This window comes from Muntiacus reevesi, chromosome 1, assembly GCF_963930625.1.
Source record: "Muntiacus reevesi chromosome 1, mMunRee1.1, whole genome shotgun sequence".
NCBI classification, from domain to species: domain Eukaryota; kingdom Metazoa; phylum Chordata; class Mammalia; order Artiodactyla; family Cervidae; genus Muntiacus; species Muntiacus reevesi.
The window spans coordinates 85334593-85352238 of NC_089249.1; the positions used below are offsets into that span (position 1 = coordinate 85334593).

General features: G+C 37.0%; 1 protein-coding gene across 28 annotated transcripts in view; it reads right to left on the reverse strand.

The window, feature by feature from the left end:
- The window catches only part of PDE4DIP (phosphodiesterase 4D interacting protein), a 241574-nt gene that overhangs the window by 48959 nt on the left and 174969 nt on the right, over positions 1 to 17646 (reverse strand). For all 28 annotated transcript variants that reach the window (XR_010659074.1, XM_065905939.1, XM_065905948.1 and 25 more), the window contains 7 exons: positions 14945 to 15112; positions 14693 to 14774; positions 11028 to 11119; positions 9222 to 9338; positions 8775 to 8912; positions 7811 to 7923; positions 6298 to 6425 (listed from right to left, as the gene is read on the reverse strand). Coding sequence is in view for 27 of the 28 variants with exons in the window: in XM_065905939.1 (XP_065762011.1) it covers positions 6298 to 6425; positions 7811 to 7923; positions 8775 to 8912; positions 9222 to 9338; positions 11028 to 11119; positions 14693 to 14774; positions 14945 to 15112 (838 nt within the window). In the remaining variant the exon portion in view is untranslated. The remainder of the gene's footprint in view (positions 1 to 6297; positions 6426 to 7810; positions 7924 to 8774; positions 8913 to 9221; positions 9339 to 11027; positions 11120 to 14692; positions 14775 to 14944; positions 15113 to 17646) is intronic.

Below are 17646 nucleotides of genomic sequence, written 5' to 3' on the forward strand. Positions count from 1 at the left end.
AAGAGTAATATATTCCTATAAAGTTACTCAGAACACAGGAGTCATAGCTGACTAATTTTGAAAGGTGATTTAAAGAGCTAAACTTTATAGCATGAACAAGTTTGCAGTAACAAATGCCAGGTTCTTTATGTCCTTGGGCCCACCTCCCTTACTCTTAGGCACTCTACCATGAAATTATAAGAACTTTCACCTGTTCACCTCATGAACCAACTATTGATGACTTAAATATCATGATCCTACATGAGAGGATCAAAGAAAAAAGGTCTCCTATCAAACTGCAATTCTACCTGCATCCATTCCCTTATAAAACCATAAGAAAACTAAGATTTCATACAGTCTTCCATAAGCTTCTCCTGAGGAAAAAAAAAATTCTTTAACTAGACATTCTAACATTTGGAACCAAAGTAGCTAGGGAAAAAAAAACAAAACTTGTCTGCAATCAAGTTCCTTTATGGTGTATCTTTGTCTTTAAATCACAGTATCTCTTAGGTACCCTTCCAAGCTTACAAGCTTGTAATTGAGAAGGCAACTGTTTTCCATGACTTAAAATTCTGTAATGTCAAGGAATTCTTCCTTCTATGATATCTTTGTTCCTCAAAGAACACAAGAAACAGGCCTTTCCAGAACGTACACAGGATCAGCACCACCCATCGTAACAATTGTTCAGTTGCTCAGCTGTGTCCGACTCTTTGAGACCCCATGAGCTGTAGCACGCCAGGCTTCCCTGTCTTTCACTGTCTCCTGGATAGCTCAAAACAACAGGCTCCTCAAATTTTCATCCCACTTTCCACTACTCTCCTTCAGCAAGCAGAGCAGGAAGGGTTTTTTAAGGTAAAGTAATCCATTTCACATTTCTAGGGGGAGTTTAATGCTGTTTCTTTAGCCTCATTTCCTTGAGAGTAGAAAAGTTCAGGTTTCCTCTGTTTCCTTCCTTTAGTTAAATAAATACAAAGGCATTCACTTATTTCAGAGCCTTATTTAACTTGGAGTTTTAATACAATCATCAATAGACTGGTTCTCCTATAAGGGGAAAAAAGATAAAGAGCTTTCTCTACTTTTCTCATTAATCTTTTAAGAATGAAACCAAATAATTAGTTTGGCCTTTGATACTTTTATTGGATAAGTAACAGTTTTGTGTTTCAACTAAAATAGCTGAAATTCTAACACTTATATATAAAAAAGTACATGCTCCATGCTAGCATAAATGTTAATACAGTTTAACAGAACACAGTGCCATGAAGAAATGAAAACTTACAGCTTGTTTTGGTGGGGAAATAGGCCTAAAATGATCTAGTGCCAAGTTACTGGATGTAACATGTTACTTCCTTCTTCATCTAAATTGTTATGAATCACTTTAATTTTTCTCAACAGCCCTAAGATCAACTTCAAGTGGTTAAAAAGTAAACCTGCTTTTATTAATCAAATTGATCATACTTAGTGGAAACAGACAAATTCATGGTTTATAAAACATACTTGTATATACACATGCCTCCAAAGTTTACAGACTGAGAGGGGTATTTCAAAGCAATTATTTTGAAATCACAAAAGGAAGCACTGTCTATTCATGTTATACACTAAAAACAAACCTACATGCATTTGCAAGACAATCATGAGTTCTCAAAGGGAACAAGGAAGTCGATTTGGTTCATGTACTTAACAACCATACTCTTCATTATTATTTTAGAGCAAACATTTTCTGATGTTGCTGAACTTTTTATTTTATCCTTCCAGCTTTAGCAAGAAGAAAACAGTATGATAAAGATTTTCATTTCTGGAATTTGGCTTTAAATAACAAAAAGGGAAAGTAATGCAAAAAGAATTAGTATGTCACTTTATAAGTTTAATTACTCTTATTTGAAATCTGATAAAATTAGTATTGTTAGCGCTGCAGTTTTATGTCTCTCTTCCACTTCCCATCCTTTGTTGGAAGCAAATTACAAACACTGATTTTTTATTTGGGAAATTTATCCTGGCTCATTGATGATATGGGAAGAAGTTGAGGACTTACCTTCTGTCAATACTCACACTACTTACAATCTATATGGTTGTCTTTTTAATTGTAATAAAAATGATTTAACAAAGTTAATTGCTCCAAATGTCTAGTGACAAGCTGGCTTAAATCCATATTCCAAAATGCAGTAAGACACAGAAACGATCACCCCACAGAAATTATTCTGCTGTCCTGGCCTGTTGACGCATTCCTTCTGTTTTTGTTATTTGGTTGCCTTACAGGAGGGCCATACTCCCAGCTATATTTTTCTGCAGTACAAATGATTCTGCAGTACAAAAGGTAGAAGAATAAAAGCTCTCTGAGCTTCACCCCAATGAGAAATGAGAGAAAATTCTCTAAATGTTTGTGTCTCACAGGATATTAGTACCTGATAAACAAAGCTAATTTCACTTATCACACCTCTAGCACCATTTCTACAAGGCAGGATGGAAAATGAACTTAAAAAGTGTGTGAGTCACTATATTCCTTCCCTACGCTCTACGAAGTCTGTCACATATCCTTGCACATTGGCTGTAGAATTACTAGTGAGACCCTAGTTGAAGAAGCAACTTGAGTTTTTCAGGGATGTGAAGATTCTGTGACTTAAAAAAAAAAAAAAGAAAGAAAGAAAATGACCAATAAGTCAGAAAACAATAACTTGATCATATCAACAGGAACTAGAATTTTCTAATACCAGCTCAAAGAAAGCAAAGATATTAAATAACTGCTTCCTCTAGGGCTTATACTCCAAAGGGAAGTGATTTTAGGTAGGTCATTTATTCCTCAATGAAAGGAGCAATTTGGGGTGTAATCTGATCTGTTTCTCCTTGTCCTAATCAGAGGATTCTAGATCCAACTGAAGCAGAGAGAGGAAGAAGATGACTGAAGCAGAGAGAACTGAAATCAATTTTCTTGAACTATTTTGAAGCTATGAATCAAACCTCTCAACCAGACACTGGATTAGAAGTGTAAGCAAACATAAAAGTGATAGGCCTTTTATAGAAATCTGCCACTGGGGTCATTATAAATGGTGCAAATAGAATAAACTAAAGAACCTCCTCAGGAAACTTATGGCTTGGATCTACTATCCTATCCAGGTCAAGATTTTCTTGATCTTTCACAGATCTTTTACTGTACATAATGACAAAGACAAATCTTTTAAAAATACAAATGAGGAAGCAAAAGAAATGAAAATAACTGCTGCTGTCCACAAATGAATTGAAGAGAAGTGGGTGTGGGAGGGGGCGGGAGGTGGGGGAGTAAGGATAAGAGTACACCTGATCAAAGTTAAAGGCTGACAATATTAAAACAGTCCCATCAGGCCTTTCCAAAAAAGTTACTGTAACTTTACTAAATAGTTAAAAAGAGAACACCAGAAAAATGCTGATTTATATTAGGTATCATCAATTATCAGACTTCAATGATACAGTTTAATCCTGTAATAGTAAAGAGTTTAAAGGAAATATCTATCAAAAGGACTTCCATTTCACTCATTAAATAAATCTTCTTGGAGGTCCTGTTCAACTCTTTAGTTTCTAAAAACTATATAGACTTCAACTGCCCTGACCTCTTACAACCACTGCAACCAGAAAGGAAATATGTGAAAGACCAAATTTATCAATACAGATTTTTCTGAAGTTTAAGTTCTATGTTTGCAATTAAGCACAGTCTGAATGAGAATTTAACTTCATTTTCTTTCACTTTTTTCCCCCTTCAAACACAAGGTTCTATAAGCACACAATGCTTTATCTAAAGTTATTGTAATATTGAAAAACACCTGGCAAAGGTAGAACAATTCAGTAAGAGAAAAGGTCTGTGCTCCTAAAGAGGGAATGGAATCTTATTATAGTATGCTAAATACAAGTATATAAATGAAGGGGCCAAAGCATCAACTACCTGTGGGATACAGAACAAAATTCATTAGAATCATATTCTCTAATAAGATGCCAAATTATCACACAAAATTGTTAGACTGGCAAACTCTCCTCAGTTAGCACTGTTCGCAAGCCTTATTCCAACTATATAGACCAGAAAGTCAGAACCAGATTTTAGTCACATCTATGGTATCAAGATCAAACTTCTAACTTCTGTGCCACTAAATCCCTTAACTTTCTAAAATGTTTCCTAAGGACCAATATCAAAGGTAAGTAACTACAGCCCAAGTTACTCCATCTTTTCAGGATCCAAATCAGGACTAGAGTTCACTTTCTATGTCCCCCTAATCTATGTATTTTGTTAATTTTTTGGTAGGAAGTTGGGTTTCTCATTATTCATTCCACCACCTTAACATTTCTAACATTTAGCAAGTGTTTAAGATAACAAGGGAAATTCCTACTCTTGTAGGATGACAGAAATAGAAGTACTAGCTTACCTAAATTACTATCAGGTACTATTACTACCTAAATTATAATCACTATGAGCCATTAGAAGCCAAATATCACCCAGGAAACTTAGCACCACTGGTCTATTATTAAAAATAAGAAAAGTCATTTCCTAAATGCTTTGTAATCATGTGACAGGCTAGTCTTTGGTGGGTTGCTATTTCTACAGCTTCATTACCTGTTTCTTTACTTCTAGAATGTTACAAAAAGCTTTGTGCCGGAAAGGATCACTAAAAACTGGAAGACTAAGAAAAAATGGATGATTCGGCTTATACTTCCTATCTCCTTTATTAAATGACACCTTTTCCCCTCAAAGCAAGCCCATTAAAACTGGAAAGCATGTCCATTTAAGAGGAAGCTTATGGCTACCAATCTTTTGCAAATTACTTAATCAGAGAATTCCAGGATGTTTCTCCAGGAAAATATTTTCTTCCCTGTCCACTTTAGAGTGACTGATGCTCTGTTACAGGTGTTGCTGAGGTTACAGAAACTCGGACGAAATTTAGAATGTAAACAAGCCATGTCAGCACATGAACGTGAAAGAAGTTAAATGTCATGTAAAAAAATGGGAGGCAAAAAAGAAAAACCATTGTGCTCTGCCTAGTTTAGAAAGGGTACTCAGTTACATTTATGGCGCTAAAGAGCCTCAATCCCTAGTTCCAAATTCCATGTTTAAAATCTGAAACCTCAGCTTCTAAGCTAGGAAAATTATATCCAGCAGAAATAACAAATTTCATGAGCTTGCAAAGCTCCACAGTAACCTTGGTTAGTTATTTTTTATTGATATTTAAAATATCAATTACATTGATATTTAAGATACCAGAAGGGTATCTAAAGGGCCCCCTTTCTTACTTCCATCACGTTGCGATAACAAAACATTGAGACAATGACCAAAACGTAGAAAGATGTGTGACATTTCTTTCTAAACTATTTAAACACATCAAAGCCAGAAGCCTATTAGTTGTTTTAATAAGGAGAAATGCAGAAGCACTAAAAAGTGAAAAATATAGTACTCCAACTAGTGCCACTACCGAATGAAAAAAATACAAGTAGGCTATTCTGACCATAATGAGTTATTTGGTGAAATACTGAACTTGAAAGGGGACATTACATTTGAAATTATCCTTTTATGTGGAGGATCCTGACCCTGAAAGACCTGGGAGCTTTCTTAAAGGTATGTTCTGACTAAATATTATATGCTTGGCTTAAAGAAAAAAAACATTAATGTAATTTAATCTGCATCTAATCTCTTTTCACTGTCATTCAATAATCAACTCTGAAACAATATTAGAGATAAAGGTTTACTATAAATGTTTTAACAGTCTTTGCCTCTGCTCTTTAATTTGGCCTTCTCAATACTTTCAGTCTACTACTGCAAGTCTTAGCTTTGATTACCTTCTAAGGATTATACCATTTCTGCAGAGTCATTCTTACAGACTCTCATTCTCTCTCTCATCTTGAACCTTTGATTAAAAAATTGCTCTCACTCAAAGAGCAGGAGTTGATCAAATGGCAAAAAAAAATACACACACATGCATTTATGACATGATATGGAATATATGAAATGGATTGTGAAAGTGGGGGAGGAATAAACTTTATTGGCCCATAGAAGGGATGAGGGAAAAGAAGGAAGGGGGGTGGTGAGGAAACTAAAATGGAATGATATTATAGTGTGCAAATATACCTTGTAACCTCCACCATTCAACTTAGAGACAGTTACGAACAGTGAAATACAGGTAGACTAAGTGAGTTTCACTTTGTAGGTGATGCTACTTGTACCAGTTCTATCATTAGTAAGTCACCGTTTAGTTCAGACAGGGCTCTCTGGTTAGTGCACACAAGGGTCTCCATCCCGGGCTGCAGTCTGACCCGCCAGTGCTCAGAAGCCATGCTCGTGACGAACTCGCACACTTTCCAGTTCCCCACCTCCAATGGCGGCCATGGTCTCCAGCCTGCTTAAGCGCTCCAGGCTTCTTCCGAGAACTTCTTCTAGCCGATTGCGTATCACCTGGGCCCCTTCTAGTTCCACCTGCAGAGTTCGGTCTCTCTCAGAGCTAATTAAACATGCCACACATGGAAGGAAAATGAATTAGCCATCAATGTAATGAGTCCATTGTTGTTTAGTCGCTAAGTCATTTCCGACCCTTCTGTGACCACATAGACTGTAGCCCCCCCAGGCTCTTCTGTCCATGGGGTTTTCCAGGCAAGAATACTGGAGTGGGTTGCCATTTCCTTCTCCAGGGAATCTTCCGGACCCAGGGACCAAATCTGTGTCCCCTGCATTGTAGGCAGATTCTTTGCCACTGAACTACCAGGGAAGCCCATAATGAGTCCAAAGATGCTTCCAAAGAGCCAACAGTGCCACTCTGAGCCACGAGACTCTAGGAGCCACATTTTACTGTGTCTCTAGAATACAATCAATGAATGTGGTCTTTGTTGTGGCACCTGTGTTCACTGCTGGTAGACTAGCAAGGTCTGCTTTCTGTAAAGTTTGTCCCTTTATCCTAGATTCTGGTCCAACCTAACATAAAATTATAGTACCTAATATTTAGCTAACACCACTATAAGGTTATTAGGAGAAATTTCATTTTTTAACTGAATGCGTTAAGTTTCTGAAAAACCAAAACCCAGGAAAAACTAACTGCAAACTGAACTGATATTGAGCCAAGTAGGGTTGGTTGCTACTGAAGGTATATGTTTTGTCATCTGTTAACCAAACTTTACAGTACTCTGAGAAAGAATCCAGTTCACAAAGAGCCAGAGATTCTTTAACAAGTAACACAAGTGGTCCTATTGTACCCTTCCTCTGCCTTCATTTTCTTGAAAGAGAAAGAAAACAAATTTAACTCAACAATAAATTACAGAAAGCTGAATAGTAAAAAAAATAAAAATTAGGAAAGAAAAAAAGGGGCTAGGAGGGAGGGCAAAACAAGATAAAAAAAATAAAGGGAACAGAAAATGTACCAAAAAGATAATAATATATATGACCAAAAATTAAGAGGTACAGGAAAACATATTCATCACGATGGCTATTGGTAATCCTGCAATAATTAGTAGCCATAACAACAAAAATTTTTCTTCAGTGACATTCAATGACTATCAGGGCCCTTTACAGTCCTACTCTTATTATTTTACTATAATGAAGCAGTCTTTAATAGGACAAGGAGCAGAGAAATGAAAGAAATATATAAGTTCTTACTACACACAAGGTACTAATTGAAACAACTGACATGTATTCTTATTTGATCTTTGCAATAACTACATGAAACAGGCAATATTCCTGACTTAATTTAGACACTGAGGCTCAGAGGAATCCATAAAACAAATGACAAATTGGACCCCAGCAGTGGTCCACTTTCTTTTTCTTCCCACTTTGTAAACCGTAGGCATCTGCACGTAATGAGGAATAAAAGGAAAAACAGCGCAGTCACTCTCTCACCTCTCTGGATGGGCATGGAACTTCACCAGACTGCTATAGAGCTGTCTCTCTGCCTGTAAGGCCTCATTGAGCCGACTCCGCTCATCTACCAGTCCTTCGAGCATCAGCAGCAACTGAGGGGAAAAAGAAGTGAAGCAACACTCAAACAGAAACATGAAGCCACAGTTAATTCTGAGAAAGAGATCAAAAGAAAGTATCAGCAAGGATTATGACTCAAACAGCTTGCTACCTCATTACTGACTTAACCTTTCTATATAGTATGCTACAGTTTTCAAGTCAATGTCATATTTGTCATAAAGTTTTTTATCTTTAAAACTCTGTAAGGCAGAATTCAAATAGAGGAGGAAGAAGAAGAAAGAAGAAAACAAAGCCAGAAACACAGGAGACAGGCTAAGAGGGAGGAGGGGGAGCCAAGGCAAGGAGAGGGCAAGAGGGACAAAGATAAGAGGACTCACAAGTGCTCTTCATTCACTGAGTAAACATTTACTGGGCCCCTTCTCTGTGCCAGGTTCTAAGGACAAACTTACTATCTGGTTGGGGAAAAGACAGTCATCAGTCACAGATGTCACTGTGAGCTACAGTGAAGTGCTCTAAAGAAGATGACCTATGATAATGCATGACTGACAATCTGTTTAAGTGAACTGCTTGAGTTAAAGCCAGTTTGGAGTGAGATGAGTAGTCAGTGTCTAGAGACATGGTAACAGAGACATGGAGGAGTACAGGTAAACCGGTCTTTTGATTAATAACAAGTCTGGCATTCAAGAAAGGTCAGATCTGGGACAGCAGTTACAATGGAACCACACGTGCTAGCAAACAGCACCTGTGGCTGCTACTGGCCACGGTGGGGAACTTGGGAGCACAGATTCTTGATGAAATTCCAGCAACAGCCACCATCATAAGTAACTGACATCTTGTTCACTGTTTATTTTCCAGTAAAAATAAGGCCTGTACTCCAATAGCTTACTTGTTGTCTTCGGTTTCCAGACGTTTCCTGTCCTTGTGATTCTACTGAAGCAACTTTTTCCCGAAGAAGCAAGACTTCCTGGGTCAGGCGTTCCATAGCCGGGATGTCTTCAGGATCAACCAGCTGCATCTGCAGGTCCTAAAAGTCAAAAAACTAGTAATAAAAAAAATGCTATTCAATAGCAGAGGAACAAATGCTCTTGAAATAATCTACTATACATTAAATGGGATATTGATAAGCCATGATAGTAACAATAGCTTCTTCATGAAATCTGAGCAACTCTGATATCGGTCAGAGAGAATATGGTAACACCAAGAGGCTCAAACAAATAGTGCATCTAGAAGACAAGCACCAGCACAGGGACTCAATGAATCCAAGTGCTGTTAAAAGGTGAAAGTATTCTGAGCAGTAACCATTTCCAAGAGTCTTTCAAAAGCTCTGAACGACCTTTATGAGGTCTTCCTTGATCTGTATGGTCCTGGTCAGGGACTCCACGTCCGCAGCCTGAACCTGCAGCTCTTGCTCCTGCATAGCCACCATGGACTGGAGCGCGGAGAGTTCCATCTGTGGAGAGAGAAACTCTGAAGTCAGTGGGCAGAGGAAACAGCAGGTGTCATGGTTACATTTGACACTGAAGCAGATGCTTTTCCATATCATATTATTATCAACCAGTAGTGCAAATAAAAACTAGAACATGAAGAGTGAGCTACTGGATCAGATCCATAAACCACACTGTGTGGTACCAAAGGATGTTTCATAGGAAGTTGTAATGTGGTTTTAATGATGTCCTCTACTTTTTGTTAGCACTACAAAACATACCAAGTTGGTTTGATTTTTTTTAATTTTTTTTTTTTGGCTGTACTGCATGACATGTGGGATCTCAGGGAAGTCCATAACATTAGTCTTAATTGAGTGAGAGAAATAGGAACAACATAATGGCTAGGGTAGAACGAAAATTTTAGAAAAGGAGGGAAACTAGGGGAATTTTTTTAAACTCGTATTTTTAAAATGCCACACAGTTTCACATCCTCAAAACTTGAGTCATATAACATGATTCTGTTTGTAAGGAGACATATGGTAATGAAAAGAAATACAGTAAGATAATTTCATCACAAATATGAACACAGGTTTTATATTATAGATCTAACTATGGGAAAGAGGTGGAACAAAAACTGAGGAGCTATATAGACTGGCCAACTAAACTTAATTTAGGAACCCATGACACTGTCTGATCTTCTAAAGTAGAGGCCATGGTGACATAAAGGTTTTTAGTTTTAGCCTGTAACCCTATACTGTGGCCCTAAAGCTTCCTCTCTCTGCATCCAAGTTGGACAAACAACTAGTATAGGGAGGCAGAAGGGGAAGGGACTCTGTAAGGCTGAGAGGCCTCTAAGAAAATTATGAAAACTGTCACTAGAAATAGAGCATATGGATGGGAAAAATTATCTGCTCCAGGAAAGGACTTCTGAGGAAGTATGCTGAGTCACAGAAGACCTGAGCTTAAATGGTAGCATTAGTATTTTATAGTCACATAATGATTCCCCTCCTTCACTTTTTAAAACAGTGTTTCAGCTTCTTCTTCTATAAAATAGGGCCAACATTAACCTACTTTACAGAGTTGTAAGTATTAGTGCTAATTTAAATGCCCAGGGCAGTGCATAATATATAGCAAGTTCTCAATAAACATTATGGATGTTTCTTGAATGTCTCTTGTTCTATGTTTCTAAAACTAATTTCATGGATCTGTCATAATTATAAGCAGCAATTATATAGCACTTCATTTTTTTCACAAGTCCTCTATAATTATCTTATTCCAGTTAGACATGGGTAAAGAAAACTGTGTTCTTTCAGCACTTAAAAAGTTTTAATAATCCCCATTTATAAAAACAAGAGCATCTTGGTGAGATAATGTAAATATAAAGCAATTTCTACTTTCTCTAGAAAGAAAAAAGGCTCAACTTGCATTTGGACCCAGATATTATACTTGGAGAATTTTACTCTTTCCTTTTTATAAAAAAAATTTTTTAAAAATTTATTTACTTTTAATTGGAGGATAATTGCTTTACAATGTTGCATTGGTTTCTATAATACATCAACATGAATCAGTCATAGGGATTGGGCTAATTGGAGCCCCCTCAAATTGTTCCTCTGTCCTTTCAATAATTCTTCATCAGTTCTCTCCCTCTTGAATACTTAAAACTCTTTTGAAAAAAAAATAGGAACTTAGAAATTAGACTTAACTAGAAAACTCACCCGACTTTCTCTCTCTTTTTTAGCCATGAGCTCAAGTTCCTCTTTGGCATTACTCAGTTCTTTTTCCAGCCCCGCAACTGTATCCGAGTCTCCTAAAGATGAATACATAGTGCTAGTTATAATCAGTATCAACATAATATGATCTGTCCTGCCTTGTTTCTGAGGAATTTATTCTAAGATACAATCCAATAACAATGAAACATATATACACAGGATGTTCTTTGCAGCATTATTTGCAGTAACAAAACACTGCAATCCATCTATAAGCCTATAAAAAGAAGATTGAATATGTATAGTATATCCACACGATGAAGTTCTATACATAGCTGTAGAAAAGAAGAAGGAATATCTTTATGAACGGATATGGAGTGATTTCTAAGATATTAAGTACAACAAGCTGTTTAGAAAAGAATACACCTACAGAGTATGTTTTGTGTTAGGAAAAGGGAACACATGTATGTTACATACACACATAGGATTAATCTGCTTACTTCTGTAAAAAGAAACACAGGAAGGATACCTCAGAAATGAAACCAGTTGCCTTCAGAGGATGAGTGAAAACAGGAGAGAAAGGACAGAGAAGTAGATGGGACTTCTGATTACACTTCTATATTTTTGAGCTTTGAACCATTTTAATGTTTTATTATTAATGGGTAAAGTTAGTTCAGCAATAATGAGGAAGAAAAAGCCCAAACTGAATACTAACAAAAATGAATGAAACTAAACAGCAAATATATAAGATAATCATCCAGAATACAACTTAAAAAATTAATCCAAATAATTTTTGAACCCAATATTCAACTGTACATCCTCAGCTGGAAATATTCTAAGGATAATAAGAATTACGAAGAAATTTTAAACATTATTTAATAGATTTACTTTTGATAGTGGTACTCGTATAGCCATTCTGAAACTATTTTTCTGTATTATGCAAATATATAAATACAGTGATGTTATAGGTAACCAGGTTTCTCAATGTTGGGAGAAGGGAGATATAAATATAAAATGAGGGAGAGAAAGAACTTTTACTGTTAAAGTGGAATTGGAGGAACCAGTACCAAAAGGTGATACACACACACACACACACACACACACACATCCTTAGCTCTTTTCACTTAAAAGGCCCTAGAAGCAAAGGACATACCTGAAGTTATGAACTTGTGCCCAGGTATTAGTAATTAAATGCCATTACCCAGTAAAAGGAACTAGAGAGCTCCTTGAAGTAATGGATAATTTCAGGGCTGAGGCAGGCAAAGAAAAATGTAATTATATAACATCTTGTGCCAGAAGGTATGGAAGTAATCAAAAACTGATGAAGAATTATTGAAAGGACGGAGGAACAATTTGAGGGGGCTCCAATTAGCCCAATCCCAGATAATTTGGTCATCAAGCAGAAGAATACAGAAATGAATAAAATATTTTTTTAAAAAAACAAACCACCCATTACTTCATACTGATATAAACAAACAAATGGAATAGAAAGGATAGGGAAAGGGCACCTCTTCTTTATACAAGAAGACACACTACTAAAGAAAGAAGGAAATTTAGAAACAGAAAATCAGTCTTCTAAACTACCAAAGTAACAGTGGGTACAAGCAAGCTTGAAGGATGCTAAAACCACTGGGTGAACGACTGTGGGAAAGCAGAACTATCAACACCTTACGGTATTTGGGCAGATCACTTATCACTTATTAATTACAAAGTGGAAAACGAACCTTTACAATGGAGACATCTGGTGGACAGAACCTTAACCGAAAGACTAAACTTAATGTCACTCAGCATAAAACAAGTAGATACCATGTGCTCCTGAGGCACTGCACCAAGAAAGATATCACCCATGCGGCATTCTCACCAAAGATGTTTAACTTGAATCTAACCATGAGGAGACAATCAGAGCCAAACCGAGGGCCATTAGCTGGCCCAGAGCTTTAAAAAATGCCAGTGTCAGAGAACAGACGTGTGGTTGCCAAGCGGGGATGGCAGAGGGTTGGATTGGGAATTAGGGGCTGGCTGCTGCTAAGTTGCTTCAGTCATGTCCGACTTTGTGCGACCCCATAGACGGCAGCCCATCAGGTTCCCCCGTCCCTGGGATTCTCCAGGCAAGAACACTGGAGTGGGCTGCCATTTCCTTCTCCAATGCATGAAAGTGAAAAGTGAAAGTGAAGTCACTCAGTCATGTCCGACTCCCAGCAACCCCATGGACGAGATGCAAACTATTATATACAGAATGGATAAACAACAAGGTCCTATTGCATGGCAAAGGGAACTATATTCAATAACTTGTAATAAACCATAATGTAAAAGAATCTGATAAAGAATATATAGAACAGAATCACTTTGCTGTACACTAGGAACAAACACAACATTATAAATCAACTACACTTGAAATTGAAAAAACGGCTAATTGCAAAAAAAAGACAAAAAAGGCTAGAAAATGGTTCTAGATTAAAGGAGACTAAAGAACCATGACAGTAGGGAGGGAAGAAAACAACCAGCAATCAAGAATATTACAGGGACAACGGAAACCCTGAAAATAGACTGCACATTAGATACTAGGACTCTGTTAAAGCTACACTGACTGAACATGGTAATTGTAGTTACCCAGGAGATTGCTCCTGTTTAATGAAGTATTTAGGGATGAAGTGTCATGATATCTGTAATTTTTAAATGGTTCAGAAAAAAACATTACACCTGTGTGTACACACACATACATGCAAGAAATAATGTAAAAGTGGCAAAATGTTAACAGTTGGTGAATCTTAATAAAAATATATGTGGGTATTCACTGTACTATTTTTGCCACTTTTATAAAGGTTTGAAATTTACAAAATAAATTAGGGTAAGATGCTTTTTTAAAAAGGTAAATAGGGAGTAAATTAAACAAATCCAGCATCTTTACTCTTCAACTAGAATAAAGTTTCCCACTAAAAAATGATTACTTGCACAACTTACCTATGAATTCCACAATGCCCTATACTATAAAATAGACACAAAGTTTTTACATTCTGAAAATCACTTAAAAAACCATAAGTCCACAACACTTCTATTAGCACTATAATCACCAAGTCACTAATCATGGTGAGCCCCTGTTTCTGTAACACTTCTACAGATCCTAATATTTTGGTCTCTGAGACTAATCTAAGGCATTCATTTTGAGTTTTACTCACACCTCACATATAATTCAGTTACTTTTATGGAGTTCAAGGCCTACAACCACTTCCTGGATGGGGCAGAGCTTGGCAAATGACTCCATGTACACTGCCTACTCTTCCCAATACTGTAATGTAGCTTATGTCTAGGTACAGTAAGTAGCCTCAGCTTGCTTCAAAGATACTCAGGAGAAGGTATCAGCCCCATGGTCCTGCTGTGCAGGTTCAATAACACTGCCTCCTGCATTCTTGAGTCCCTGCAAAGCTATCTGAAAAGGAAAATTAGGATGCAGCTTCTTTGGGTCAAATCGTATAACTAGAACAATAGCTTTAACTCAATGTAAGGTAAAGTCAGTTCTCCCTAGAATAGACATATCTTCAGCCTTTCAGTGCAATCCAAGCTTATTTTTTTTCATTAAGGTAGGAAGAGAAAGAGGGTCTTGGCCAAATCTGTTAACAGAGAGTTACAAGAAGGAAAGACAGAGATTCCTTAATTAAATCAAATTTGATACTTACCTAATGACGACCTGGGTACGCTAGCATCCCCTTTGGCAGTCAGTGAAGTGCTATCATCTCTGGAGGGTATATGCACCGAACCCTAAAAATTGGAAGAGTCAGGGGATTTAGGAAGATACAGGAACCATGATCACAATGACAGGACTTGGAATATCCTCACACAACTTGGTATTAAAATTATCATACTTATGCCTCAGATATAAAAAGAAAATGTAGCTGGCATAAACATCTATACAAGTTTATAGTTCTTACTTGATCAGTTTGCTCTCCAAGATGGGGGCTGACGGAGGTAACTTCAGCTGGTTGGTTAGAGAGGAGTGCTTGGGACATCATGAAATCTTTCCCTCCTAAATATTGGCGCAGGGCCTGTAATTCTGAATTTCTTTCCATTAGAGCTTGTACCATCTTTTCTGCAGCAGCCTAGTAAGGAAATCACAGGCAACATGAGAAAGAGACTCTAATAAAACAAAATTTGTGTTCTGATGTCATTTGTTAAAAGCCAACCATTTAAAAAAAAAGTTAGTGGGGCTCTAAGAAATCGTTTCCTTGCTTTCATTTTATAGGAAAAAAACAGTCAAGGAGTGGAAAGAAAGTCTCTCATAGACAGAATACTGGAAAGACAGAACATAACATGTCTGTCACAGATAAACTAATCTAAAATTAGTTCTGCTAGAAATGCCAGGCTAATAACATATTGAACTGGGCAACTGATGTCTTTCTTTACTTGGGGATACATGTGCCTTTGGCATGGATGGTCTTTGCCCAAACATTTGTTATTTGCGTGGTTTGCTCCCTTTAAGTGTCTAGAAAAGTGTCAGTCAGTCATGTCTGACTCTTTGTGACCCCATGAACTATAGCCCGTCAGGCTCCTCTGTTCATGGAATTCTCCAGGAAAGAATACTGGAATAGGTTGCCATTTCCTTCTTCAAGGTCTTTGACAAATTTCAACTTTTCAGATTGGCCTTTTCTGCATTTCCTATCTAAATGCAGCAAGCTCATCTCTACTCCCAATCTCTGCTGACCTGCTACATTTTTTTTTACATTGCACTTACCAGTAATCAATATATCTATTATTGTCTCTCTCTCCCCCAACACCTGCAACTGAATGAAAGTTTTCTAAGAGCAAGCACTGTGATGTTTTATTCAGTGCTGAATCCCAAGCTCCCAGAACAGGGTCTGGCCCATAGAAGGCACTCAATACATAGGCACTCAGGACCTAGATATTGAATGAATCACACAGAAACATTTATATCAGACCTCATGACCAGGAGAATCTGGACCTCAAAATCACACCAGTTTATTTCATTTCAAATTCCAAAGTTTACTAAGACACATGATGGCACAATAATGAAAAAACTGATAAAGAACCTGCCTGCCAATGCAGGAGACATAAAGAGACATGGGTTTGATCCCGTGGTTGGGAAGATGCCCTGGAGGAGGGCATGGCAACCCACTCCAGTGTTCCAGCCTGGAGAATCCATACGGACAGAGAAGCCTGGTGGGCTGTAGTCAACAGGGTCACAAAGAGTCAGACACAACTGAAGCAACTTTAGCGTGCACACCACATAGAAAGTCTGCATTTAATTAGAAAATCCAGAAATAATAAACTAAAACTAAAATTACTAAGAATGTAAGATGATGGCTATGTTAGATATAGCGTCAACTATCTCTGGGGAGAATTACTACTGTTTTAAATAAGAAGCTGAGCCCTCGTCATAACTTCTAAGAGAAACGAAAGAACAACCTTCTAGTTTTAGCATGGAAAATTCAGACTCTTTAGGGATTTGGACATAACCATCCTAGAGGTAACAGTACATTACTAATTTGCCTTAGTAAAAATCTCTTAGATTATGGGAAGAAACAGAGTAAATAATACACAAGATATCTTGTGTCATACATATGATCTAACTGGCTTGACTCTTTTTCTAGCAATGCTGCTTTTAGCACCACTCCTCCAAGTGTGGTTCATGGACCAGCAGTATAACCATCATCTGGAAGCTTATAAGAAATGCAGATTTTTTTGAGGCTATGCTTTTTGAAAGCTATTTGAGGGATTGTTCTGCAAATAAAGTTCAAGAAGCACATCTAGAAGAATACAATCACTACTCTTCCTTGAGCTGAAGATCTTGTGTAATTTCAGGCATCTCTTAGATTCCATTATTTTATTACCAACATTTAACTACCAACACGTACACAACATATATGTGTATATTAAGTGTAATACGACTAATTCTTTCACATGACAAAGGGGTGAAAAAGAAAACTCAAAGACTCATTAGTTTCCTGCCAAATTTTTAAATAACTTACAATGATTTTGTTAGGTTATTCTAAAAGCAGTTTCTACAGCACAAAGCAGCATGTTTCTAACAAAATGTGTATTTACTTCAGTGGGCCTAAGAACTGGATGAGTGGAATAGAACCATCCCATAATACAAGGAAGCATTAGAGACTATTATGGTCAAATAACATAGGCAAATGGTAAGAATCTATTTCCCTCTGAAAACTGACTAGGCGAAATTCTGAGTGGTCCCTGAAACGTAGCACAAGCCAACTATACCAGACTCTAGCCTATAGGAGAAAGATACATGGAAGTGAGGATAAATTAAGAATTTGCTTTTGAAATATTTGTGTATTGTTATTTTGAAATTACTATATCCTATATTATTATGAGATTGTTTATTCTCATCATGGCTTTGAAAAAAATCTTTTCTTCCCTCTTAAGATAACTGATTTTACATGAATTAAGAGAAAATGTACAAAGAAAAAGCTTCCCCATATCCTGGGGAGAAACAAAATAGCACTCAAATCTTGATAATTTAGAATCAAAATCAAAACACTCCAGAACTCCATATTCCTTTCAGTCAAAATTATCAGAACATTAAGGAAAGGAAAATGTTATCAATACATAATGAACTTAATGAGTGGGGATATGTATTATTTAGGCACCCTCCAAA